Consider the following 27,034-nt stretch of genomic DNA (forward strand, 5'->3'; position numbering starts at 1 on the left):
AGATGCCTTTGAACTTCTGTTAAAATGATTCCTGCCATCACAGCATAATGAGTGGAACAGATAGTTTTTATCACAGGAGTAAACACGGTGTCTGCCTGAACCCTGTTTTTATGAAGCTGAAATATAATGAGGAATGTTTGCTATTCAACACGTTATCCCAGCACTGAACGCTTCCTCTGGTGACAATGCCACGAGTCTCCTGTTAACTCACGGCTTTTATACACATGGAACATAAGAAGTTCCTGTTTCCAAGCAGATGCGAGTGCTGCTAGTCCCACAATACAGCACTATTTCAGAAGCGCTTTGTCTATGGAGAACATTTGTTTGGAGCTACATGCCAGCTGGAGCGGGCAAGGACCAACAGCTGCTGTCACCAGGGGCGGTGCTGGGGGTTCTGATGGACGAGTAGGTCTCTAAAGGAAAACGTCTTGTGCCCAGCGTAAAGAGAACGATAGTGCAGCTCACTTGTGAATCTTCCCGTCATACTGCTGGCTGAACCATCCTGAGTGCTTGTTAACCCCGCGCCAAAGCAGGGGTACAGCAGGAGGACAGCTGTAGTGCTTTACTAAGCCGTGCTCTTGTCCCTGCACAACAAGAGGCGGCTCCGTTCCTTGTTTCTCTAGAGCTGGACCCTTCTGCTGGCACTGATAACGGCCTGAAGGAACAGAGTTCCAGCGTTCAGCCATCAAAGCATTAGCATTTGTCAGCCTTAGGCTCAGCATTATGGAGTTTATTGATTAAGCATATCTCATTTAATCTAGTCATTGAGTTACTATTTAGCAGTAAACTCATTTTAACGCCTACCAGCACGTCATTAGGCTGCCTCTGTAGCTGGTTCAACATCCTGTGCTGATCCAGGTTGCTAAAGCCAAGGGCCAGAGGATCACCGTGTGGTTTATATAAAGCACGTGCCAACCTATGGCACGTGGAAGACAAGACATTGCCAATAACTGTCCTTGCAACAGCAGCGACCCATCTGTGACACAGCGTTCGCAGCTGCTGCACTTGTCACAGCTCCGTCGCTGAAGGCTGGGAGAAGAACCGAGCGCTTCTGCACCACCCGCCAGCGCGCACGGGTCTGGAGTGAAAGTGGCTGCGGCACAAAGGGGCTCACAGGAAAATAACGGTGCGTGGATCTTTGGAGAAATGGGCTTCTCAGGGTCCAGCAGGCTGAGAACGCTGACATTGCTACCATCCAGTAACACAACCTTTTGGCTGTTAGCACTCCCCGCCTGGCATTCTTCATACGCACTGATAAGCAAACCCAGGAGGCAAAACCGTAGGAAGAGGTCGGAATATTGATGTAAAACCAAGACAAACAGCACTTTCCTATTCTAGGAATGTGTCCAAATCAGCCCTGGCTCTGGACTCGCAATGCCCTGTAGGTTGAAGCTGAGATCCAACAACGGCAGTTAGAGTATTTTTTTATATTTTTGTAACTACAGCTTTTTCATGGGGTGGTATTTGTAATCTAGTAAGTCGACAGATTTTATATTTGCCTTGCACTTGCACCTGATACTTCTGGAAAAAAAATTAAAGATTTACAAGTTTCTGATTATAATTTACAGGTGTGAAAGGTTTTTTTTTGTTTGAAGTTGGGACAGCAATTCTTAGACTTTTACATCAAAATCTAACAGTATAAACTGAGTGTTTTCTAAACATTCTGTTCTGGTGCCTTTTATGTTTCTGGCATTGTAAGGGATAACAATTTGTTCTCGATGTATGTCATATGGAAGGGCGGTGATTTCTATTGTCCATCCACAATATCTGTAGGTACTGTGATAAGGTTCATGTGCATTTTTGTGGAACAATCCTGTAAAGCTAAGAAAAGAGGCTTATTTTCCACGTGTCTGAAATCTTTCATTAATAACAGACAATCCTTGCTTTCAAATGCATGCTTCTGGGGTTGATTTTCCTACAGGTGCTCCTTACAATGGTACTTCAGATGTATGAGACTTCCAAATAATAAAGCCATGTTAAAAAAAAGTGATAGTTCTCAATTTCCTGTGTCACCGAAGCAACCCTTGCTGGATTGTGGGGCATTCAACTCCGTGTTCAAACTGGGATTTACTTTGATCCGTGGACCAGATCATTCATTTCTGCATCACTCCAATTTATGGACTTGAAATTTGTCAAACTTTGAACCACAAAGCTATTCCCCACCAATGCAGGGCTACCTAGAGATGGTCTTAGACATGTTTTGTGCTCCTGGTCAATTGTATGTTTGCGGCAAGGCGCTGTGAGCAGGAGCTGAGCAAGCCAGACTTCATTCCTCACAGAGAGGATCCATCAGTGCTTCAGGCTCATCGGCCGTGGCCCCAAAGCTTTGCCGAGGGGTTTGTTTGGTACTCGCAGCTGTTTCCTTTTCAAAAAACTTCTTACAAGGCTTGGATGAGATTAAACTTGCAGAGCACCACGATCTTGTCCTTTTGCAGTGACACCTCAGAATGAGTTTAGTGCTCTTTGGTAATTCAGAAGAAAATGAAATTCATGGAAAGGGAAGCTAGTTGTTCTTCCCCGGACACACGTGCATGTCCGCACTGCTAAAAAGCAAAAGCAGGCTACGCTCTTCTTTGTGTCAGGTATTTGAGTGTTTTCTGGAGCAGAAACATCTACCTGGGATTTGGGGAGTAGGTTGGTTGTTTAACAAATGAGAACGTGGTTTGATACAAAAATAGTTATATAATGAATTGTCAGATTTTTCACAGCTTTTTCTGAGTGACACGGGCTGTCCCATCTGGAGCAGGAGACGAGGACACCGAGCCAGGCACGTGTGATACAGAAAAACCTCACTTAGTTTGCAACATCACTACCTGCACTGTGCAAAAACCACGGGTGCTTTCACACGTTTCTGAATTCCCCTTTGCACAGTTCCTTGGTCAGTGAGGAATAGCGGTTTGGCCATTTGTGCAAAACCTGTGATATACCTCTGCTGTAATTTTCTAGTTGGATGCATGTAGGATGGTAAGTTTCTGCAAGGAATTCTGCTTTTAAAGGTACGGCTTTGAATGGTTTTATGTGTTCAATACTGATGTCGTCGCGCCTTTCTAACGTCCCACATCGTTACACGTTTATTATATACTCTCTTCACCTGAGATGTACACAACCCGTCATCATTTGCCCCAGGCACGGCAGGTTACTCACTTCGCCAGCTTGGAGGCGCGTTCTGCACGCTGAGCAGCGGTGAAATAGCTCAAAACAACGGTTGGCTCTGACCAGCGGAGGTTTCCAGCACCGCCCGGGCTGGCCCGGCCCGGCCCTGGCCCCGCTCCCCACCAATTAACAAACACAATTAGCGCTGCGCCGCCGGGACAGCGCGGGCGTGGACACCGGCCCCGGTGGGTCTGCGCGGCCCCGAGCACCGCGGGACGGGCACCCGCGATCCCCGCGCTCCGCGATCCCCGCGCTCCGCGATCCCCGCGCTCCGCGATCCCCGCGCTCCGCGATCCCCGCGCTCCGCGATCCCCGCGCTCCGCGATCCCCGCGCTCCGCGATCCCCGCGCTCCGCGATCCCCGCGCTCCGCGATCCCCGCGCTCCGCAGCCGCTCCCGGGCCGGGGCCGCCCCGCGGGTGTGTCCGGCGGGCCCGGGGGCGGGCAGAGGGGCGGGAGAAGCCCCCGCTCGTACAAAAGCCCCGCGGGCCGGGCGGGTGTCCCGCGGGCCGGCAGCCATGGCCGTGTCCGTGCGCAAGGCCGTGGGCAAGCGGCGCAGCAGCGACTCGGGACTGGGGCCGGAGCGCGAGACCGTGTGCCGGGAGAAGAAGGAGCAGCGCTTCGCGCTCTTCCTCAGAGACTTCGACCAGCAGGGTAGGGCAGGGCAGGGGCCGACCTGCGCTCCGGGCGGGCGGGGGCGGCACCGGCCGGACCGGGGGTAGCGCACGGGGCCTCGGGTCGCCGCGCTCCCCTCGGTGCAGCTGCCGCCTCTGGCCCTGCCCGCCCCGCGTCTCCTGTCCCCCGCCCGCGGCGGCCTGAGTAGCCTTTCACCTGCGGCCCCCGGGGCGGTTGCTGCGGGTGGCACGTTTGCTTCATTTTTATTAATCGGCTCCAGCAGCGCTTGTACCTGAAAATGCATAACGCGTGTGGCAATGAAAGCCTGTTTTGTTTTAAAGCCAAGGAACACATCCAGGAGATGAAGGAGGAGCTCAGCTCGCTCTTGCAAACCGCTGAGAAGGCGTTTGCAGTGGAGCTGCTGAAGATGCCGGTTGCCATCAGGAACATGAGAAGGAGAGATTTCCTGAGTGAGTGAGTGTGGTGGGACCTGCGAGGGACGCGCGTCAGCTCACGGAATCCAGACTGTCAGGGGTTGAAGGGCCCTGGAAAGCTCATCCAGTGCAATCCCCCCATGGAGCAGGAACACCCAGATGAGGTTACACAGGAAGGTGTCCAGGCGGGTTGGAATGTCTGCACAGAAGGAGACTCCACAACCTCCCTGGGCAGTCTGTAGTAAAAGACTTCACATTAACAGAACACAAAATCTCTGGCGGTGGAATGAACAGACAGAAAGTGCTTAAGTTTTTATGCACACAAAACTCCAGCCTTGTCATGATTCCTTGTCTCTTCAGATGACTGAGGAGCACACACAAGGGAAGGTTCCAGGCTGCACACACTGCCAGCTCTACAGTGCTGTCAGTGCTCAGTTCCTGCACTCTGCACCCTCGCCCGCTCACTGTGCTCAGCACACATGGGCAACGCTCATGGGCGGCACCGAGTTCACCGGTTTTCTGTTATCGGCCAATGGCACATCCCACTGTGCCATGAGGATGCTGAAGGGAGTGGAGCATCTCCCGTGTGAGGAAAGGCTGAGGGAGCTGGGGCTCTGGAGCTGGACAAGAGGAGACTGAGGGGGGACTCATTCCTGGGGATCAATATGGAAAGGGGGAGTGTCAGGAGGATGGAGCCAGGCTCTTCTCAGTGACAACCAGTGACAGGACAAGGGGCAATGGGTGCAAACTGGAACACAGGAGGTTCCACTGAAAGGTGAGAAGCAACTTGTTGGGGTGAGGGTGGCAGAGCCTGGCCCAGGCTGCCCAGGGGGGTTGTGGAGTCTCCTTCTGTGCAGACATTCCAACCCGCCTGGACACCTTCCTGTGTAACCTCATCTGGGTGTTCCTGCTCCATGGGGGGATTGCACTGCATGAGCTTTCCAGGGCCCTTCCAACCCCTGACACTCTGTGAGCCTTCCTCATCTAGTCATTTACCTGTGACGATGAGTGAACCAGTTTGGTTTTAGCCTCGCATTTATGCAGCAGTTTAAGCAGTGGGATGTGGTCAGTGTTGGATGAATATTCTGGTGAGAACTGATGTTTTTGGAGTCTGCCTTTCAGCTGGAAATTGCAGGGGCTGCCCAAAGACCAATCCTAAGACTCTTGAAGAACTTGAGTTTGCTGTAAGCCTTTGCTGCATCTGCATTTCCATGTCTGTCTTGAAAGCTTCTGCCCAAAAGCATTTACTTTCAGCAGAGCAATGTATGGGGTTTTTTCTCCTTTGAATTTGGGTTATATTCTGTGTGACTACGCTTAGTATCCTTGCAAAGTTTAAACATGCTGAAACGGCCGAAGATTTTAATTGTTGTTTTGTAGGAGTGACTGTCCTACAAGACTTGAATCTTGTTCAATCCTGAATTACTTGTTCAGCTTCATAGTCCACAGGATAAGAACCTGCAGATAATAATTATGCAAGTAATACTATATAAACAAGTTAAACCTTCTTGAGTTACAGGTCTGGAAGGAGGGGAGGAAGTGGCTCTTGCTGCTGTGGTGGTAAGTGTGTGTTTTCAAGTTTTATCACATCTTACAGAACAGAATTCATCTCCCTGCTGTAAACAGTTCAGACAAGTGATTTGGTTTGGCTGTCTGTTTAAATAGAAGATGATACGAAAAGGCTGGACAGACAGCCATGGTGCGGTTGTGGGCAGTACTTAAAGCTTTAGGGTCATCTGCAGGCACAAGTCCAGATGTTTCAGGAAAAATAAACTAGTGTTGAGCCAGTCCCGCTTCGGTCAGTTTTTAAATGACCTTTTAGGCCACTGTCTTCTGTGGGATAATATGCATTTACTGGGCAAAATCAGTTGACTTTCCCGTGTCGGGTGAATGTTTCTTGCAGGCTGACTGCTCTCTGGAAGACATACCCAATCCAAAACTGGTGAGGACCAACAGCAGAAAAGGCAAGTCAGCCCATTCATATATAGCCTGGGGTTTAATTTCTGTTTTTATTTAATTGGTTTGAATTGAGTAATTTTAAACTGAATGTTAAGCTGGAGGGATATAAGAGGGAAAAGTGTATAACATACAGGTCCCCCAGCATTCGCTGTGGAGGATCATGAGCTGTGCTGCTGTTGAGGTGTTTAAAACACAGGAGTTCCTGCCCTTTGGATTTATCACTGAAAGTGGTGACAAAAGACAGCTATAAATGACTTGTTGGTGCTTTACGGTGTGGCAGGAGAGGCTGGAAAGTCACCCCCGTTTTCTCATAGGTTCCCTTTGACCTCCTGCCCACTGAGGTTTGTAAGGACAATACCATTTCTCTCCAGAATATGCAACAAGAGGGACACTGCCACAGAGATGCGATCCTGTTTTGTGGGGTTCTCTCGTGTCTTTTCCTGCCCTGTGTGTCACCGGGTCTGTGACAAACACGTCGTTGGCTCTGGACTCGGTCCCGGGCCCATCAGGCAGCAGAACCGACACAGCACTGCCTGGGGAGATGGGTTGGAAGTGATGTTTTGTGCTCTTCATGACATTTTTTCCTTGTCTTTCTAATGTCTTTCTAGTTAAGGTAACTACAATTGTTCAATATGAAGATGCCAAGCATACGCCTGCAAAGAAAATGTCTAAAAAAGTAAGTTTATTCTGAATGAGCAGCATAAGGATTTAATCAGTTCTGAGCTGCTCTGAGCTCTGGGGGATCCACGACCAGACCTGCTGTTTGTTTGCAAAATCAGTTGGGTTAAATTCAATATATTTCAAATTAATCAAGGCTAAAAACTGTGTAGTAAACTAACTTCATAAAGGAATATGGTATGTGCACTTGTGGTAACTCATTCGTGCAGACTTGCAGATACCGGTGTAGTCATTCTCTTCTGACTTGCCAAAAGTCTTGATGGTTTTAGGAACCACTTTTTGATGAAGCTTTTATTTTTTTAAAAGAAAATGCTCTGTAAGGTTTAAAACGTGCTTTTCCAGGTTTGAATGACTTGTGCATTCTTGTCCGCCCCGTGTCTGAACCCAGCGGCGCAGCTGTATTGGCGGGTACCGGCTCAGCGTGACGCTGTGGCACGGAGCGAGATGAGAACACAGATTATGTGCAGAGCTACAGGCATCAATTATAAGGGTTTACAAGTTGGAAGGGCGTATATTAGAAAGGTGGTTGTTTGTACAGACCTTCAGTATGAACAAATACATTTTAGCGTTATGAAACTCTTGTTTTGGAATGTGTATTTGCCATTTTATGTATATGCAGAACTATATAAAAGGCAGCACTATGGGGCTGAGCTCATGTTTTTCAACAGAATCCTTTCACTATTGTTCTCCGGTAATAACTATCATCTTGCCTTAAAATGCCACTTCTTTAACTGCAGTCTTCATATCCATTTGCAGGTTTCCAAAACGAAGTCGTTGGTTTCATTGGCCTCTGGTTTCAGTGGCAAAACGACCCCTCTTTCTAGGTAAGACTGGCCTTTGAGAGCTTATTTAACTCGCCTGAGCTTGTGGATGCTGAATAAAGCTCTTTTCTGCTAAAGCAGCTGAGATCTGAGGCCACGGATGAGTTCGTACCCAGCTTGATGCCGTGGGGTCCCGGGCACAGCGCAGCCCCGGGCTGCTGGTGCGGCTCCCGCCGTGCGCGGTGCTCAGTTCCGAACCCGTGGAACCGGGACGGATTTCCAAACCGCGCTGGGTGCAGGGGAGTGCGGCAGGGAAGCATCTTTCTTCTGTTAGGAGCAATACATTGTTCTGTAATCCTTTGCCTTCATATGTAGCCGAAAGGGCGGTGTCATTAGCAGGAAAATGTGCAGTGGCAAAAACACCTGAGAGCGACTTACAGTCACAACGGATCATGTTCAAGTCTCACCGTAAGATCTAATGAATTAAAGAACTGGCGGATATCTGGGTTTTGAGAAGCTCCCGCTACCCCTGCGGTTCCATGTGTGAACTCATACCCCCTGGCGCTTCCTCTGATACTCTGCAGCTCTCTCCAGAGAAATGCAGTTTAAATAATGTATCAGTGTTTAATGTGCCTAAAAGAAACATGTAAAATCTTAGCCAGGTTTAATTATTTCCTTGAATTGGGATTATAGAAGTTTTGGCTCAACAAAATCAAACTAGGGAAGGTTGATTTGCCTGGGAAAGTCGAACTCCTCAGTCTTTGAAGGTTGTTTTTATTCAAGTGCACTATCACTGGGCCAAACCCACGTGCTCTTGTATCTCCAAAGTGTGCGTGGGAAAAGGGAGATAAGAGTGAGAGAAACTTCGGTCATCAGGATTTCTGAGCAAAAATCCAAAACTGGAAAAATGTTGTTCTCTGGATTCAGAACAAATATCCTGAGAAGTAATCTAGAACAATTAATTCCTGCTGAAAGAGAAACTTCCCAAGAAGCTTTCTGCGCGCTCAGACAGAAAGCCGTGGATGCTGCTCAGTGCTCAGCTCAGGTGTCGCAGGGCCCTCTTCTCTGCGAGCAGAATCCACCCTTTCCCGTCGCCTTGTCTGCACAGGGACTTGGACGAGATCTGTCCTGGCCGCTCCAGCAAGCTCTGATTGCCCAGCCGTCTCTCTCCATCCTTGCGGAAACTGCGCTAGATGAGAACGAAATACAATAAAATCAAGAAACAAAACCAAAACATCCAACAAAACCAACAACCCCTTTGTTTTTCCTTTGTTCTCTTTAGGTCTGGTCTCTCTTCCACAGCTACGACTGACACCATGAAGTCTCTTGCTTCCAATTGTGGCGCCACAAATTTCAAAACCATGGCAAAGGTATCTAAAAGGTAAGGGTTTTTCACCTTGTTCTTAATAAATACTTTTGTCAAATACCAAGACACTATATATCTACGTTAATATCAGTCACGCTATCAATCATCATCAGCCTAGGTTTAATAGATCCTAATGATCTGCCACTAAATTTGGGAGCAGGTATGTGAGCCAGTCACACCACCCGCTTTCAGTGGGGATGTTCACCAATGTTCTTGTGGAGGTAAAGGATTTGATACCACAACCAAACCAAAGAGGAGAGGGCAAAAAAACCCACCCCAACAAACACAAACCAACCCACCCCGTGCCGATTTGGAGTATAAATTCTACTCCTATCTGCTGTTTTTAAGGTGTAGTTTACAGCTTAAACTAATTCTGATAGCCTGAGTTTGGCTTTGGCAGAGTCATCAGCTGAAGTGAGGGGTTAGAGAACTTGTAACTTAACCGGATCCTAGAACCAGCCAGTGGTTGAGCTCACCTTGGCCTGCTGTGCATTTCAGAGGCTTGTTTCCATGCAGAAGATACCCAAATCTTACATTTTTTTTGAAGTGGCATAAGAACAACTGTACTGTGAAAGCAGCTCAGGAATTTGGCAGGCCGCAAGGCATGCCCTGTACCTCTGGTGTTTCTTGATACCGCCATCTGCGGGAGACAGACACAGCGCACCTTTTATCTGAAACCCTGGCGCGTGAAGTTTCCTTTCTCCAAAACCACGGGAGGGTGGATGTTCTCGTCACTGTGTGGTCGGACCTCAGCTCGCTGGCTGGCCCGTAACCCCGGATAACAGGTGACCGCAGCACTAATGGTCATGACTCGTTACCGCGTGGTGCTGGGAGATGCTGCTGGGGCTGGATTGTCTCTAAACAATTAACACCGCTGCCTTTCTGTTTGCCGCTACTTGCAAATGCTTGACAACTCGTGCTTTGCGGCTTCCTGCAGAGCAAAGGGAGTCAAGCTCAGGGTGACGCTGTTGTGTTCCAGTGCTGGATTACACCCCGGTGTCTGCAGAACAGAACCCGGTCGTGGCAGAGTTCATGGCATGGTACTGAGGAGTAAATCAGCACCCCAGGATAAAACTGTTCCGTTTGTAAACATTCCCCTGGCTGATGGACAGGTATGCTATCAAATCTTTTTTAATTTTAGTCTTAAAGTAATTGATAAACTGTGAAGAGTCTGATAGGAATAGCTCTTGCTAGCCCTAAGTAAGTTGCTGCTAAACAAAAGGAAGAATACAGTTTTGCTGTGTAGCAGGGAAGCATGTGATTTTCAGGAAAGCTGGCCATGCAAATAAAGACTTTCAGAATAACTTTTATCCTAAAACTCTTTCTTTTCATGTTTAGACACTCTGTACGGCTGGTGGAGACCTCCATAATATTGATGTGCAACTGCTAAGACAAGACACAATACAGCGTATTCAGAACTTAGTGGTAAGCTCACATATAAATAAGTTGGCTTGCATATAGATATTCAGAGGCCTAGTCTCAGGTTTTCAGGTGAGATACTGTCACGAATACAAATTCTCAGTGCTTTACCCCTTAGGAGGCGAAACCTAAATTGGTGGTTGTGAATTGGAGGGAAGAACCGCTGCACGCAGATAACTTGGCAAAGCAAATGACTCAAACAAGCGTGTGCGGTTTGGTAACTGCCCGAGGGACGAGAGGCAGAAGCTCCGTCCCCGCAGACCGCGCTGGTGTCTGCGCTGCCCTGTGAGCAAACTGCTGCTCTCCGTCGTGTGCCCACCACGGCTTACGAAGCCGAGTTTCGATTCCTTGGTAACCTCTATTGTGTCCCTTGCTGAGTGAGAACTACACTGCTGTTCCTTCTCTGCCGCAATGGAACGGTAACTGACCTTTGGCTGGGGAAGATAATTGTTCTGAGGCAGGATGAAGTGGAACAGAACTCTGTAGCACATGGTGCCCGACTCCCCTGAGGACGAGGGTGCCTGGGCCTCGGGATGCAGTAACGTGCACCACTAGAAATCTATCTAGATGGAAGAAATATTAATCAGTTAGTCTTGCAGGTGTGTAGACTTGAATGCAGCTGAGTTAAGCTAAAGGTCTGGAAGCTGGTTTGGTTACGTGGCCTGGCTCTGCGGGCAGCGGTGCGAGCGCTTGCTCGCTGCTGCCTTTAGAACAAATAGCGACTCTTTCTTCTTCCCGGTTCTGTTGGGCAGCTTGAACTAAAACGACTTTTTCCCCCTTAGAGCGAGCTGACTGTACTGTATGGAAAGGCAACAGCTAAAATGAATTAATGGAAGTGTCTTGTGACTGCAGCGTATTCGTGACAGCCCTTGCTTGCTGCCGCTGAAGTGTTTTGAGAATGTCTGTGTTTTAATAAAGCTGTATACTACCCAGTAATTTTTTTTTCAGTAAAAGCTTACAGTATGATGTGTATTATTAAATTCCTGTTATCTCTATGAAGGATACAAAAAGCAGCAGAAAATCCACTTCTCCAACTTGTTAATGAAAGGCTTAGTTAACACCCAACCTCAGTTCACTGCAAAATGAACAGTAATAGCTTGCATGTAAAGTTTTAACTCCTGATATTGTTTTTCTTCAGAGCTATTCCCAAGCAAAGAGCTCTCGAATGCCTCTTCCCTGCCTGTCCCGAGCAGAATGTAGTGTTGGTTTTCTACTCATGTTTAATTTTCTCCTTGAATCTAATTCTGGAATTAGGCTGAATTCTTAAATAGCATTTTAAGGCACAGAACTTGAGTTGTGTGGCAGCATGTGTGACTGGCACAGAGCGGCACTTGCCTCTGGTCCTGTGCAGTCCTGCACTGCCAACCCCGGTCTTGTAGTGCCCATGCACTCTTGAGGAACGCGTAGGAAAGGTTTCTCCTGTTTTCCCAGGTGAAGATGCTGGTCCAGCGGTCACTCTGCTGCTCCGGTATGTTTAGAAGGTGAGGATGCACTTGGCTTTTACTGTGCCAGTGGTTTCAGTTCAAGTGTTCTCAGTGCAGCAAGGGGTGGTAGGAAAGACTCCGGCCCTTTAAACTAAGACACCTGTTTTTCTGTTTGTTTCCACCCTTGTTGCATTTAAGGAAGAAAAAAGTCACAAGTTTCAAATAAGGAAAAAAAGGAAAGTTTTCCAAGGCATGGGAGACAAAACTGGTAAAGAATGTGAAGTTAAAACACTATTAAACCTGCATTAAAACTGTGCTCTTGGTAACCAGAAAATACAGGAACGAATCTCTCATTCAAACACATTACACATTATGTTTACAAAAAGGAATAGTTCTGTAACTCAGTAGTTTAACCTGAATTAGTGTCGATTTTCCCTGAAGTTGATATGTGTGCTCCATCAATGGGGTGTTAGCTGTTGGTTATTGCAGTTAAATGGACATTTCACCGTGAATTGTTTACCTGTTCACTGAGGTAGCTCAAGTTGCAGTGCAGTACCAAAGCCTGCAGCTTTTCCAGTAAGTCAGGCCTATGTTGTTATTGTGACAACATCACAGGAGGAGCTGCTCGTGTGTGATCCAGCCTGATCTCGAGTGTTTTCTGAGCTGTGATTCAGAGATCAGCTTTTTGGTGACTAAAAGGCTCCTACTAAGAGCTGGGAAGGTGTTTCTGGGCCTTGACACAACAGTGAGCTCACGGATGTTCACTGTGCTGAAGCACAAGGATCTTCAGTCAACTGAAGTCATCCTTAGGACTTTTCACCGAGAGAGGAACTCTCTGGAATTCTTCTTATATCCACAGTGTTCCTTTTAGATTGGGTAGGAGAGGCTTCAAGCAGCAGTAACCGTCCACTGGTTACTGCTGACCTCTTTGCTAACCTGTTTTTCAAAAGAACTTGGCCTCACCCGTCCTGCGAACAAGCACCAAACCACGGTCACCAACAGCCACGCGCTGGCAACACCCTGGGAAACGAAACACAGGTGGGAGGACAGATTAGACTTTCTACAGTCAACCTGCAGTCAGCTTTAGTCACTGTGGCTGCAGGAAGAGGTGGCACAAAATGAGCTCAACAGGACCACCTGAGTTGTTTTCCTTTTGGCTTCTTGAGGCCAAAATTAAAGATATTTAAAAGTATCAACTAAAAAATGGGTTTAATGCAGTTCTGGTGGTGGCATTTTCTTCCTCCCCCAGCATAGAGAGATACTAATTTGTTTACAGTACCGTCTCTAACAAAGTACCTAAGTTGCAGCTGTTTATTACTGAGAACACTCACATTTATTTGATTACTCATAGGACAGTCACACGGGCCCAGTTGAAGTATTAAATTTCATCAGTAAACTACTCAAGCATTAGTAATTGTCACAGTGCATTGCTTGCAACTTAAATATTGAGACCAAGACAGTACACAGTGTGAGTTTATGTGACTTTTCTACACTACTTTGTAAAGGGAACTACAGATAATGCAGGTGACTGAAGTCACTGCTCGTTAGAAGATGCTGTCAGGAGCCTAAATTAACGCCAGCCCGGGACTGAGACAGGACAAACTCGTGCTACATCCACTGACCAACCTTCCCTCTGCCCCTTCGCCTCACCACACGTCCTTCCTCTGTCCCCCAGAGAAAAGGAATTTGAAATTAAGGAGGTAAGAAGTTTATAGAGGACACACTCTGGTTTCTAAGGAGGTAAACCCTAAAGCTACTACTTCAAAAGCAGAAACAGGTGTTTTAATTGTTCAGGCATTCCAGGATAAGGAGAAATACAAGCATGAGAAAGGATCGGTGTGTAACCACAGCTGCAGGAAAAGCAGCCTGAAGTTTCCCTAAACGAAAGTCAAGGCCCAGCAGCTGAGAATGCCACAGCATAAAAGGTCAATGCTGAAACAGAGGTGAAACAGTATTTATTCTTGCTTCAGGTTTCGGAGTCTAGGACAAGACGTTCAGCAACACTGAAACGCCTCACTGGGAAAGCAGCAACAACTGTCTCAGCAATAATTAAACAACTCACACTACAGATTTGTGAAGGAAAGCAGAGGCACCTTCCAACCTCCTCAGTGGGGAGAAGCAGCTCAGCAGCCCATTTAACAAAGTGCTTCAACAACTCACTGCACCTAATCCTTATTTGAGGTCACAGTTTTGCTTTGTTGTGGTATTTTTACATCAAGAGGAACAGAACTGAAGCTGGGGAACTCAGTGTCTCCATAGTTAAAACAAAGTGCAACTACTGGAAAAGTCACAAAACCATCTACATTTAGTATGCTTCCAGATTCTACATTTTTTTTGTCACATACGATACTGATCTCTTGTTAAATCAACCATAATGTTTATTTTTACAGAGACTTTTTTCAAACTGGAAACATTTCTCTACTAGTCAGGCTGGATCATGCTTCGAACTGCATTTAAAGGCTGAGAGAAAGGCACTGTTAGTTGGGGATTTAATCAGCTGCATTTAAAAGGTTTTGTGACCTTGAGTGAACTCTGATATCGTTATGTTCTCTCCATGCAAAAGGAAGTGGCTGCAGCCTTCCTCCCGCTCATTTAGCCACAGCACATTTCAAGACAGGACTCGTATACATGCGGCACAGGATTATCTAAGTGCAGCCTGGTCTGAGAGCACCTGCGGCCTCCCCGTAGATAAAGCGGCCACCAGCTACACCACCTCCATACACAGAGCAGTTAGAGGCACTGGGCGAGTAAGAGCTACAAGGCAAAAGGGATATATTATACACCAACTGCTTTTATTTAATTTCAGAAACCGTTCACAAGATGGTAGAAAAAACTTACAACCACTTCTAATTAAGTCTTCCATTGTTCCCAGTCAGCTCTAAACCCATTATGTGCAAAGCCCAATTACCATGCATCTAGATGATAGATACAGGCTATGAAATTCTTTATTCTACTTGTAGCAGCTTATGCAGGTGCAGCCAAATACCAAGCCTCAGGACAAGTTGTACACAAACTTTACAATGGAGAATTTGAATTTAAAAGAGGAAACTTAAAATCTACACAAAACTGGTAAAAATCAAGCACAGATACGAGGACAAACTTAAAACCCATGTGAAAAGGAGTCTCGTCTTCCTTTCAAGTGCTTTATTCTGCTACACAGTCAAAATGAAGATGTAAGCTTGTGGTTAGTTTAAATTACACTCTGTAGATACTATAGACCAATTTAAAAGTTACACATACAGCAATAGATGTCCATTGGTTCATCTGGATTACTTATACAATCCAGCTGGATTGTTGAAAACAAGTCAGGCAAAATTTTAAAGAAAATCCTTGTGCAACTTTTTAGACAAACGTTTACTGGTGGGCACACTGTACCCCAGGTCCGTGATGGCTGCTCTCTTCATCGGAACTATCGTTGTAAGCTTCACGCCTCTGGCCGCCACCAGAACCACGAGTGGTATCAAATTCCTGAAGATCTACCTCTTCGGCATCACCAATTACATTGGGAAATTCTGGTCTAGCTGGGAGAAGATCTTCAAGTTCCTGCCCCAAAAAAAGAAGCGCATTCAGTACTGCACCTACATCTTCAAGAGTTTCCCACAACTCCAAGACTCCCTCTCGGAGCAGGTTTGCTTTACAAGTCTACGCTGATGCGAACCCTGCACCACTTCAAGAGCTCCATGTCTCACCGACCCCACGTGCAATCAGTAAATACAGCTGTACTCTGAAAACTTATCACACAGCAGCAGGAAGATTCTCCCTCCTGCCCCACATCTGCACAGCTCAAACACAGAATGCGTAAATTCATATTCCGACGGGTCTTTTCACGTTACATGTTGCCCACAGACAACATAAGAACAATTGTGCTTGCATCTAAATGTAAGCACTGAAAGCACGCACGTAAGGTACAACGCGCACACGCTGCATACTTACTGAAAGCTTTTCTGGGCTAATCCAGTTATTTTCAGGAAACTGAACATCAAATTTAATGTAAAGATCCCCCTTCTCAAAAGGATTGCGATACTGTGGCATTCCTTCACCTCGAACTACGCGAACACAGCCTGTAATTCAAAGAGAAGGAAGCTAGAGAGTGCTACTTCTGAACAAATCTTTCTCTACACAGTTCTCTTCATTTCTCTAGCCCAGGTTCATTTAACAGGACAACAAGAAAGAGATTGAGTGTTCAAGAATCACAAAAGTGTAGTAAAAGTCATCCTTATCAAGTCAAGCTTACCTGGTTCAATTACTTTTCCAGGAGGATATTTAACCACAATTTGACGTCCATCAAGGTGCTTAAATGTGAACTGAAATCCACACAGTGCTTCAACAAGTCCGATCTTGTGTGTCATATGCAAATCATTCCCATCCCGCTGGAAAACCTTAAAAAAAAAACCCCAAATTAGTAGTTATCTAGTCCTATAATGCGACCTCCACACGACTCATCATTATTGTTTAGTCTTAAAATTCAATGTCAGAGCAACAGCCTTCATACAAACTTGATTCTGTTAATTAGAATAGCTTAATATTCTTGGAAAGTTTGTGCCTGATCCAAGTGTCACCTAAGGTAAGTGACACCACGCTCTGTGCTGTGCTGCCAGGTTCCAGTTAAACCAGCAGCCTCACCGCCAGCACCTACACAAGCGGTCTATGAGCAAACCTGCCGACAGTTCAGAGCACAAACCCCCCCGCTCTGTTTCCTGCATTTAACAGTCACCCTGCACCGCTGCTTCGGCCACCTGATCAACCGCAGGGCTTCGATCGCTTAGTCCACAGCTGTCACTCGTGATCTTCAAGCTGTATCACTCAGGACTCTAGTCAGTAGATGTCAGCTTGAGCCCTGGCTTAACCAGGACTCCCACCTCAAGGGCAATTTTAAGAACACTAAAAGCTTCACAGTCTGGTTTTACTTACTAGGACACAAGGTATTTTTCAGAATGGTACTGTAAAACTAGATGTAGTTCATTAGAAGACAAAGACAGAAGTGGCATCCACCATCTGGAGTTTGCAGCTGTCACGCACATCCGACTGTTCTGTTACAGCCTGTTTCTCCCTTATCATAGTCAAAAATCAACTGCAATGCTCTATTCCAACCAGTATTGCAGAAGAAAGAAGATAAGAGTATGTAAAGAGCTATGCAAAACTAATTGACAAATTAGCAGTCCTTGACGCAGCTTTGAAAAGCTTACACAGTACCTCATTTTCAGGTGACCAACATTATCTCCTTAACATATAACTGAAATTTAATTTTGTACCCAGTGCTATTCTTTGTGTCAGAGCAGAACTTCCCCCCACCATTCCATTTAACATTTGTTCCAGAGTACAACACAAACTATTTCTTATTTCATCAGAGTAAGACTTGGTTTTTCTAAACAACAGCATTCAAAACTCTGTCCTAAGGGAGTTTTAACAAAGAATATAAATTGCAATATTTAATTCAAAAGTGCAAGGTATACACTCCAGAATACAGTAAGCAGAAGCCTTAAACTCACGTAAAATAATGGTGGTTCTTTGTTTTGTTAAACGAATCAGTACCACCAGCATTCACAGTTATATTTCCACCACCACAGCAGCAGAGATAGAAAGCACCATCTGGCCATTTTAATAGGAGTTCCCTGCCACGCCAGAAGAATTTTGTCAGCGTCACAAGCAGCTTGCAGTTAACACCCTGAACGGCTCTTCCCTGCATCCACTCTGCCCATCCAGCCCAAGCCGACCTGGGAAAGCTGCTTTGTATCGATCGGCAGCACGAAGCACCAGAATCTGCACGTCCTCTGGCTACAGACCCGCCAAGTTTTTTCTGGTGCAGCCACGTTACTTGCTGTCAACCTACTAAAAGCTATTCACCATTTCTCCCAGAGCTGCAACTGCATGAATTACTTTAAAATGAACAGCCATCTATATCACTTCCATATGAAAGACTAGGATAAAAGGTGTTTAAAATATAAACTCAAAAGCATTACCTCATTCTCCTTTTCTTGGAGTAAGAGGACAATATCACCTGGTTCCACACCGGGAGCCTGATCTGCTTCTCCACTGAATGTAATTCTTTGCCCATGTTTCATGCCTTTGTCTACATGGACTTCAAGTATTTTTACCTCTTTGATCACCTTCTTCCCTTCACATTTTTTACAGCGGTCTTTTTCATTAATTACTTCACCTAAAGAAAGACAAATTTGGAGTTCAGAGATATCCTTGTAATCGCATCCATCTGAATTAAAATAAATAAATAAATACAGTATGCTGAGGAATACACACAACACAACTAGTAATTGAGATGCTGCTTTAAGAATTGCTGCCAAGAGGAAAGCCAGGCTCAATCTACCCCAGCTGGAAGAGGGGGAAGGAAACAAACAAACAAACAAGTAACCTTCCAAGCTGTCTTATCAAGGATTTTGAAAAGTCAGTGTGCTTTAAAGAAAGGCAAAATAAGGCTCTGTCTATAGCTTCTGGTTTCCTTAAGTCTTAACCTGATTCCAGTCTCCTTGCCACTCAACTTACTACTCTTACAAAAACAAAAGCACCTACTTTTCCATTCCTTGTCATGCTGAAAGATGGCAACTATAAGAGAAAGGATGGTCTAAAACCAAACCGAACCCTTCAAAGTCAGAGTACAAATTTTAAACTACTTCAGTGAAGTTCAGAAACTTAGTTCCACTTCCGTTAACAGCAGCAAAGAACAGATGATGGGTTCTGGTCACTGATCGCCACCAAGTACTGTGGAAACGCAGCTAGTAAAACTGGAGCCTTGCATACAAAACAAGGGGAAGGGAGCTGGTCAAATCGCAGCTTCAGCCAAGGGTCTTCCACAAAAAGGATCAAGCATTTTTTCACACATAAGGGATTTCGCTTTTGTATTCTGAAACGGAACAGTTTTTCACATTGTCTGTCACCTGTAGCAGGGCAAATACTTTTTCCAGCAAACTGAAGGATGACTATCCAAAGCAGCTTAAATTCTCTATTTCATCTTTATTTTTCAGGTAAGCTATTGTCTTTGTACGGAGTAACCAAAATATTAGGCCACATGCACTGTACAATTTCAGTACTTATTTCCAATACTTCCTTAAGTGCCACAAGCAGATGCAATTGGCTTAAGACATTAAACTTGCCAGTGTAAACTACTGTGTGTGAAACTAAACGTAACATTATGATGCATTTGGAACTACTCAATGTGTAGGTTAGGTTTTGTAAGCTGTGAAAACAAAACGTTCAAAACAACATCACTTATTAAATGTTTTGACTAGTCACAAAATACAACTCCGACATTTCAGAGCACTGTGAACAGTAACATCCACAAGGTTACATGACTCTGCAAACTGCAGCTCTAAAAAGGAATCGCATGAAGCACAGACCATGTGCTGAACTTGCTCCCCCAAACACAACCAATTCAGCAAAAGGTATCTTAATCTGATCAGGTTAAAAATGCAACTTGAGGTTTCCATTTTTAAGCCAAACCTGTCCTTGGATATTAGGAGACTGCAAAAAGACAAAGAGCTCCTAAAAGTAAAAGCCAAGATCTTGGTTTTAACACAAGTCATTGCAATAAGTAATATCCAAACCTAAGTTTTTTTAAAAACAATCAATCCTTACTGTTCAAGCTTCCAAACCGCTTTTCAGCACATTAAACACTAAGCGTTGCTGCTGTTCTGAGTAAAACAATTTCTCCATGTTGTCATCAAAGACCCAACTGACAAGATGGGAGCACAACTGTCCCAGGTCAGCTCCTCCCGCGATTTCGGCAGGAGGCTGATGCAGTGACAGGGTTATCCTGACGTACCTTCTCCGTTGCAGTCGGAGCACACGGACTGCATCTGCTGCACCATGCCAGGAGCCAGCTGTCGGATCATGATACGGACACCTCTACCCCGACAAGCGTTACATTTCTGAACGGCTCCAGCCTTCCCTCCCTGCCTGGAATAGAAAGCACCAGTTGCATGAAAAGTAGGTTTTTTCAGAAACATACAACAAAAAAAAAAAAACCCTCTGCATCAGTAGGTTAACGTGCCTAGTTGCACTGCCAATTATAATTAGGTTCTCTCCTCCCCACATCCCCCCAAACAAAGCCCTTGAATAGTTACAGTTCCATCAACAGTATCACTCAAGTTCAACAATTTTCTATTCTGAGAGCAGGCTCCAGACACTCAAATACTGACAGATCTGATGTAGGAGACGCTTCGTGACACCTTTTTGCCAACAAAGCAACCAGAGAACTGAGAAACATAAAACTTACCCATTACATGCACTACAAAGGACATTCTTGCTAAGTTGTAGTTTAGTTGTCTTTCCATTATACAGATCTTCTAGAGAGACTCTACAAAATAAAGTTATCATTTAACAACTTACTTTCCTCATGCAATTAAAATACTTGCCTAGGACAAATTAAAGAAAAACAGGTCTTCATAAAAAGACTAAATCTGCTAATAAAATAACATTTTAAAGCACCACTTCAGGTTTCACAAGAAGTCATTTAAAAATATTCCATACATATAAATATACACATGTAATCCTGAACATAGTTTCCGAAAAAAAATCTGTAATTTAATCAGAAGCAGCAAGATAGGGTTGCTTGTGTTTCTCAATAGGAAACAAGCTGATATAGCATTTTACATTTTATTATCTAGTCATGGTTGGTTGGTTGTTTTAAATTCTACCAGGCAGGTGAGAAAGAAACCTCTCTAGACAGTCCTGACAATACTTCCAGCATGCACACATCAGAATACAGAACACTTATTACTATATTGGGCTTCCCACACGAGATAGTTTAGTGGGGAGGGGTTAACATGTACCCAAGGCCACTTAATTCTTTAGATTTGTTCATGTTTCTCTTGAATACACTAACAAACTTCAATAACCTCCCTATATTGATAGACATTTATGAACACATTTAGTATTTCTCCTAAAAGGGTCTGTTGGTGGATAGAAATTTCAACTCAAAAGGTTGCCTGGCATCAGCGTTCAGAAATAACAACAAAACCAAAGCTAATTAACAACACAGCATGCAATACTAGCTACTAAACTAAGCAAGCATGTAAAAGTAAACAGACTTTACTAAGCAGGATTTGCCAACCACAGGAAAGATGCAGCTTGACTTAAGAACTTAGACAGGACCTGCTCAGCAGGCAAAAAGCCAGTCATGACTGTAAGCAGAGATCTACAAAACACAGACATGACAGTCAAGCTCAGCTTAAAACCAGAACAAAACACGAACCCAAACCACCACAAAGATCAAACCCACCACACACACACACATTCCCAGCGACTGTGCAGTTCACGTTCAGCAGCTGCTATCAGGCTGTGAACGCCGATGAGTCAAATGTGGTCAGGAAAGCTGCAAAGTCCAAACTGCAGTATAAAGATACTCACTTGAGTGGATGCATCATATCTTCTCCTCTTCTTCTGCCATTACGACTTCTACTCTGCCCACCCATGAAATTGAACAATCCACCACCAAAGATATGGGAGAAAATATCGTCCATTCCACTGCTTCCACCGCTACCTTCTCGAAGGCCCTGTTCTCCATATCTATCATATAATTCACGTTTCTCGGGATTTGACAATACTTCATAGGCAAAGCTTATTTCTTTGAACTAGAAGAGGAACAGAGTCAAGACAGTGCATGATAATTTAGAACTTCAAGGGAGCTTTTTACTACTGTTGCTTGCCTGCCATTAACACCCAGTTTAGAAGGTACACAGAGCAGTTTTCCATCCTCATTCTAATACGTGAGACTTAAAAGTCAGACTTGGGCTTAGTTCTGGTACCTCTTACCATAAAATGACATTTTATTGCAAAACTTCATTGACTTTGTTCTTTCTTGTGCCTAGCATAAGACAGTGTTTTTACAAACAGCAACAAAAAAAATCCATCCAAAGAAAACTCCCAACTGCAGTATCGGAGTAGCCAAGAGGCAAAAAAACCCCAATTACATGTTACACTTAAAAGATGCTAACAACCAAGCAACTTACTAAAATGCAAATTAATGTGTTTGTCCTCAAAACAAATGAGTAGCTTTTCATAGTCATCTCTGCTCACCTCTGAGCAACCATTAGAACTTCATTTCTGTTAGAGAACCAGCTGAGTCAATTTAATTGACTTTTTAAAAATTATATTAGCATAACAAATCTAATTCAACTTTCCCACATACGTAACCTGGTTTAAGCTGCAGCAGTTTCAAGAACCTCCACATGGACATGTTTTTTTTTCAACAGTGGAAAAACTTGGAAAGCTGACTATCTTTTTCAAACCCCTCTGTAGATGCCAACGCCAGCTGACATCATCCCAGCAGATGAAGAGAAGCCGCTTCTCCCTCAGTGTTACCTTCTCAACCAATTTGACTCAGCCAACTGCTGCATTTTTGTCATGAGGTACACTGGTAGATTTTGAGATTGGGAAGCAGACAACACAGGGTTCCCTCTCACAGTTATTATTCTTGAGCAACTTGTAACAGCAACACCCCAACACCTGTGTTTGGTCCCTCAGATGCTACTGTTATAACAAACTACAGGAGTTAAAAAGAAAAAAGTCTTACTTTGTCCCCTGCATTTGGATTCTTATCAGGATGGTATTCCTTGGCCAGCTTTCTGTATGCCTAGTTGAAAGAGGTACAAAATTAGTTTCAATTTCGATTAATCAGTAGTGTCTTCAGAAAGAAAGAAAACCCTAATAAAGCAGAGTGACAACATAAGTGTTTCGAAATCACTCATAAATTGAAGTGATACAATAAATTAACCACATTTGGATTTAAACACAACTAGAGCACACAATAGCAAGAACTAGTTTTCCTGCTCACTTTCATTATCTTACAGGAAAAATCACGTTGGACTCTCATTAAAAGCACTTACTTTACAGAACTCTCTCAAAACCTACAATACAACAATTTAAGTTTCAGCCCATTTGTCTTTCGCCTCAATCACAGCGACACATGGACAAAAAAACTGGCTGCCTCAGCTCCACCGCCAACCGACGGTCAGTCCTAAAATCATCACTTTATTCGGCCTCACCTATAAACAATGGAAGATTTCTCCTCACTTTGAACTAAGTATATGAGTTACATGTGCACAACTGTATAGGTCATTGCTTTTATTCAACTTCACTGTTCTGAAACAGCAGGAGGAAGAAGTACAGCTAACGCTCCAGAAAGGATGTTTCAGAATGCTTTTTTTTGACCAGTAGTTGGGCTCTCAGGACCATCACTTTTCCCACAGCAGCATTTCACCTGTTTTGCTCATAGAGGATCAAAGCAAACAACAGGACAAGCAGAGAGTTTTGCTACAATTTGCATTTATGAGAGTAAAGACCTCAACGCTTGCCCCACTCCACCTCAACACCACCCAGTAGCAATCAGGGGACAGACACTAATAAATTACATGGTATTCAGTCCTTTTCCTTTTCTTTTTAATGATACATATAAAAAAGCTTCAGTGAAGCAACTGCAAACAACTAAAACACTGGTTCTTCGAGAGGATTTTTCACAAGCTCTGTTTCTGTAGAATTAAGCATCTAAACCAGCTCTTTAGAACGGCAATGCTGACAGAGCTTCACACACAAAGCTTGACAGAGATCACAACTTTCCATTTTGTACTGGAACAAGTCAGATTCTTTTTTTGTATCTGCACAGTTAATTCACTTATCCTGAAATACTCCACGTATTATCTTGAAATACTCCATGCTGGCAATCAAGAAATGAAGTTTGATAAGGAACTAATGAAACAAAAATAGCACACTGATATTACAAGCCAAATACTCTAAACCACAGTAAGCATAAAGAACAAAAATCATAGGTCTTATAGCACAAATTGCCCGTCATTAACAAAGAATAATCTTCCACAAACCTACCTATTCTGTAACAGTAATGGATTTTCCCCACATATTTTTAAGGCATCTAACCCAGGGAAAAAAAACCCCAAACAACAATAACCAAAACCCAAAGCCAACCCATAGAGCACTAAACTGAAAACCTGCGTAACATCATCTAATCAGGAAAAAGGAACTTGTGTGGTGATCTTTAAAATGAGCGTGCTCTCATATCTCTGCTGATAACAGCGTTCCAGTTCAGAGCAATTCTTAAGACCACCCATGGCCAAGGAAGCTACAAGTATTTGCTTAATCAGAAACAGATCCAGAATCCAGGTCTACACTGGCACCACATTACAACTTCAATAAAGGTAAATTTAAGGCGTAAAGCCTGTTCTCTCATTTACTTTTGACTGCGCTATTACCTATTTGTTTTCCTGTTACATAAGTTAAAATATCTTTATTAATAAGGCATCCCATGTGACTTAACTGACGACAAAACCTTGACAAACTTCTTGGTGTTGCAGGGAGTTGGCAAGTTTACATTCCATAAGTCTAATCTATAGCAATTAATATTGAGCAGCACAGGTTACCCAAGGGGAACACTACTGTCAGATTTTCACTCTGGCTGTGCACAGATACCTTTGAGAGAATTCAGTAAGAGAAAACCCCCGCATATCGTCCTGGCTGGCGTTGGTGCCCGGCCCTATCTCCTCCCCGCACGCCCTCCGCCTCTAACGCTACCGCCACACCGCAATCGCCTCCCCCTGCACAACGAGGCGGGATCCCAGCACCACCCAGCTCGCTGCTCCCAAACCGGCTGCTTAATTACCCCCTGCACGAGTACATGGTCATTAAGTCCTTTCCTAAAAGTTAACACAGAATTACACAGCCGCAGCAAACTGTGCCACTGCTGACCCGGCTCCAAGCGCTCCCGTCGCCTCTTTGTTCAGCTCTCCCCAGCAGGGACCGAATCCACGGGCAAAGCGGAACCGCAGCGCGGCCCGCACGTGGGGCGGACAATGGGGCGGATCCGCCGGGCCTCGCCGGGGTCCCGCAGCCCGAAGGCCTTTGCCGGCTGCGACCGGGGCGAGCGGAGGCCCGGGGCGCCAGCCAGGGCCGCGGGAGCACGGCCGGGCCCGGCGCTCGATCCCCGCGGCGCTGCGGCCCTGCCCGGCCCCGCGGAGCGGCCTACCCGGGCGGCACAGCCGGCTCCCGGCGCCGCGCCCTCCCCCGCAGGCCCGGCCGGCCGGGCCGCGCCCCCCGGGCCTCCCCTCAGCCCCGCTGCCCCGGCGGGACCGCCCGCTCCCCTCAGCCGGCCCGCGGGACCCGGCCCGGGGCAAGCCGCCCCCTCCCCCACCGCCCGCTCTCCCGGCCGCCGCCGCCCCTCCCCCGCACCTTTTTGAGCTCGTTGTCGGAGGCCCCGGGCGGCACCCCCAGGATGTCGTACAGCTTCGTGTCGGCCACGTTCGCCATGGCGGCGGAGGGCGGCGGGACGGGACGGGCCGAGCGAGGGCGAGACCGGGAGCAGGACGAAAGCCGCCCGCGACGTCACGCGCACACGCCACACGTCACCAGACGTCACCACGCCGCGACGCAGGAGCCGCCCGCCCGCCCTCTTCGCCCTTCGGCGGCGCGGCCCCGCCCCCTCGGCACACTTCGGCCGCTGACCCAGTTCCGGCGCGACGCGGCAGGGGGCGCTCGTGCCGGGGGAGGGGAGGAATGGGGGGCGGGACTGAGGGCTCGCGCCGCAGCGCGCGGGAGGCGGGAAAAGGCTGTGAGGAGAGAGCGGGGGTGAGGGGAGAGTGCTCGGGTAGAACAGGAACGTCAGGGGTTGAAGGGACTCGGAAAGCTCATGCAGTGCAATCCCCCCATGGAGCAGGAACACCCAGATGAGGTTACACAGGAAGGTGTCCAGGCGGGTTGGAATGTCTGCACAGAAGGAGACTCCACAACCCCCTGGGCAGCCTGGGCCAGGCTCTGCCACCCTCACCCCAACAAGTTGCTTCTCATCTTTCAGTGGAACCTCCTGTGTTCCAGTTTGCACCCATTGCCCCTTGTCCTGTCACTGGTTGTCACCAGAAGAGCCTGGCTCCATCCTCCTGACACTCCCCCTTTCCATATTGATCCCCAGGAATGAGTCCCCCCTCAGTCTCCTCTTGTCCAGCTCCAGAGCCCCAGCTCCCTCAGCCTTTCCTCACATGGGAGATGCTCCACTCCCTCCAGCATCTTGGTGGCTGCGCTGGACTCTCTCCAGCAGTTCCCTGTCCTGCTGGAACTGAGGGGCCACAGCTGGACACAAGATTCCAGGTGTGGTCTCCCCAGGGCAGAGCAGAGGGGCAGGAGAACCTCTCTGACCTACTGACCACCCCCTTCTAACCCACCCCAGGTACCATTGGCTTCCTGGCCACAAGGGCCCAGTGCTGGCTCATGGTCACGCTGCTGTCCCCAGGACCCCCAGGTCCCTTTCCCCTACACTGCTCTCTAATAGGTCATTCCCCAACTTACACTGGAACCTGGGGTTGTTCCTGCCCAGATTCAAGACTCTACACTTGCCCTTGTTCTATTTCATTAAATTTCTCCCCGCCCAGCTCTCCAGCCTGTCCAGGTCTCTGATGGCAGCACAGCTTCCAGTGTCACCACTCCTCCCAGCTTGGTGTCATCAGCAAACCTCCTGACAGACACTCTGTTCCCTCATCCAAATAATTGATGAATATATTGAATAATACCGGCCCCAGCACTGCCCCCTGAGGGACCCCACTAGACAGAGGCCTCAACTGGACTCTGCCCCATTGACCACAGTTCTCTGGCCTGCTGCCCAGCCTCAAGCACTAACATGTTTTTCCTCAGGAACCTATCGCTGTGGCTGTGTTAGTTAAAAATAGCACTGGTATCCATCTGTTCCATTTCTGTGTTTTGCTCCACTTCTGGGCTCTCAGAAAAAGCACTAGCTATGCTAAGCCTGAAGTGGCACACCGGGGCCCTGACTAGGTGCCACAAATAAAAAGCCCAGTTGTGTTTAAATTAGAGGTTTGTCTCTTAAGGCCTGATCAGGAGAGCAGCTCCTTCTCAGGTGTGGCCATTAGCCCCCCCTTGGGCTCTGCTGGTGCTGGATGGGTCAGAATCCAGAGCAGCTCCCCCCCCGGCTTCTGGGGGATCCTGGGAAAGGGGGCACAAGGTTGAGCCCTGAGGACTCTGCTGAGAGCAGCTGACCTGGCACAGGAGAGAGCAGAAGGGGTTCTCTAAAGCAATGTATGGATTTGTGGGGTAGAAATTTGAATAGATTCCAGATCTGGGTGCTTTGTCCCTTGTTGCTTGTAGGGGAACTCATGTTCAGTTTGTGGTTTTGGGAAATGCAATCTGCTGGTGGCGTCTCTTCTCCTACATTAGACTGGTGTTTCTGGGACCCTAAATTCCATCATTGCTTTTATTCAGTCTCA

The 27,034-nt window shown here is 46.3% G+C and overlaps 2 protein-coding genes across 7 annotated transcripts; one reads left to right on the forward strand and one right to left on the reverse strand.

The window, feature by feature from the left end:
* The first annotated feature begins 3,200 nt into the window (after positions 1 to 3,200).
* LOC102096072 (borealin-2) lies at positions 3,201 to 18,155 on the forward strand. 6 transcript variants are annotated; one of them, XM_065028564.1, is made up of 11 exons: positions 3,560 to 3,805; positions 4,108 to 4,236; positions 5,717 to 5,757; positions 6,101 to 6,161; positions 6,765 to 6,832; positions 7,591 to 7,658; positions 8,878 to 8,976; positions 9,899 to 10,073; positions 10,300 to 10,386; positions 11,812 to 11,861; positions 12,003 to 12,098. In XM_065028564.1, exons 1-11 carry the CDS (start codon positions 3,670 to 3,672, stop codon positions 12,028 to 12,030), a joined length of 942 nt encoding a protein of 313 aa, XP_064884636.1. In that variant the 5' UTR covers positions 3,560 to 3,669; the 3' UTR covers positions 12,031 to 12,098. The 6 variants fall into 6 exon arrangements, with proteins under 6 accessions (XP_064884638.1, XP_064884641.1, XP_064884636.1 ...); XM_065028566.1 differs by lacking the exons at positions 3,560 to 3,805; positions 11,812 to 11,861; positions 12,003 to 12,098 and adding exons at positions 3,201 to 3,338; positions 13,775 to 14,120; XM_065028569.1 differs by lacking the exons at positions 11,812 to 11,861; positions 12,003 to 12,098 and adding an exon at positions 13,775 to 14,118 and having other exon boundaries at positions 3,359 to 3,805.
* Positions 14,576 to 25,232, reverse strand: DNAJA2 (DnaJ heat shock protein family (Hsp40) member A2). The gene is made up of 9 exons (XM_065028562.1): positions 24,993 to 25,232; positions 22,330 to 22,389; positions 21,165 to 21,388; positions 20,032 to 20,112; positions 19,579 to 19,712; positions 17,765 to 17,961; positions 16,039 to 16,183; positions 15,738 to 15,865; positions 14,576 to 15,347 (listed from the first exon to the last, which is right to left on the reverse strand). The coding sequence occupies exons 1-9, from the start codon at positions 25,068 to 25,070 to the stop codon at positions 15,159 to 15,161; spliced, it is 1,236 nt and encodes a 411-aa protein (XP_064884634.1). The 5' UTR covers positions 25,071 to 25,232; the 3' UTR covers positions 14,576 to 15,158.
* Positions 25,233 to 27,034: the final 1,802 nt, after the last annotated feature.

This window comes from Columba livia, chromosome 13 (assembly GCF_036013475.1).
Source record: "Columba livia isolate bColLiv1 breed racing homer chromosome 13, bColLiv1.pat.W.v2, whole genome shotgun sequence".
Classification (NCBI taxonomy): domain Eukaryota; kingdom Metazoa; phylum Chordata; class Aves; order Columbiformes; family Columbidae; genus Columba; species Columba livia.

Coding starts and splice junctions, on each gene's coding strand:
- LOC102096072 (XM_065028569.1), top strand. CDS start 3,670: ATGGCCGTGTCCGTGCGCAAGGCCGTGGGCAAGCGGCGCAGCAGCGAC. Junction 4,237..5,716: donor GAGAAGGAGAGATTTCCTGA/GTGAGTGAGTGT, acceptor CTTGAGTTACAG/GTCTGGAAGGAGGGGAGGAA. Junction 7,659..8,877: donor AAAACGACCCCTCTTTCTAG/GTAAGACTGGCC, acceptor TGTTCTCTTTAG/GTCTGGTCTCTCTTCCACAG.
- DNAJA2 (XM_065028562.1), bottom strand. CDS start 25,070: ATGGCGAACGTGGCCGACACGAAGCTGTACGACATCCTGGGGGTGCCG. Junction 15,866..16,038: donor TGGAAAAGTAATTGAACCAG/GTAAGCTTGACT, acceptor TTTGAATTACAG/GCTGTGTTCGCGTAGTTCGA. Junction 15,348..15,737: donor TTAGCCCAGAAAAGCTTTCA/GTAAGTATGCAG, acceptor TTTTTGGGGCAG/GAACTTGAAGATCTTCTCCC.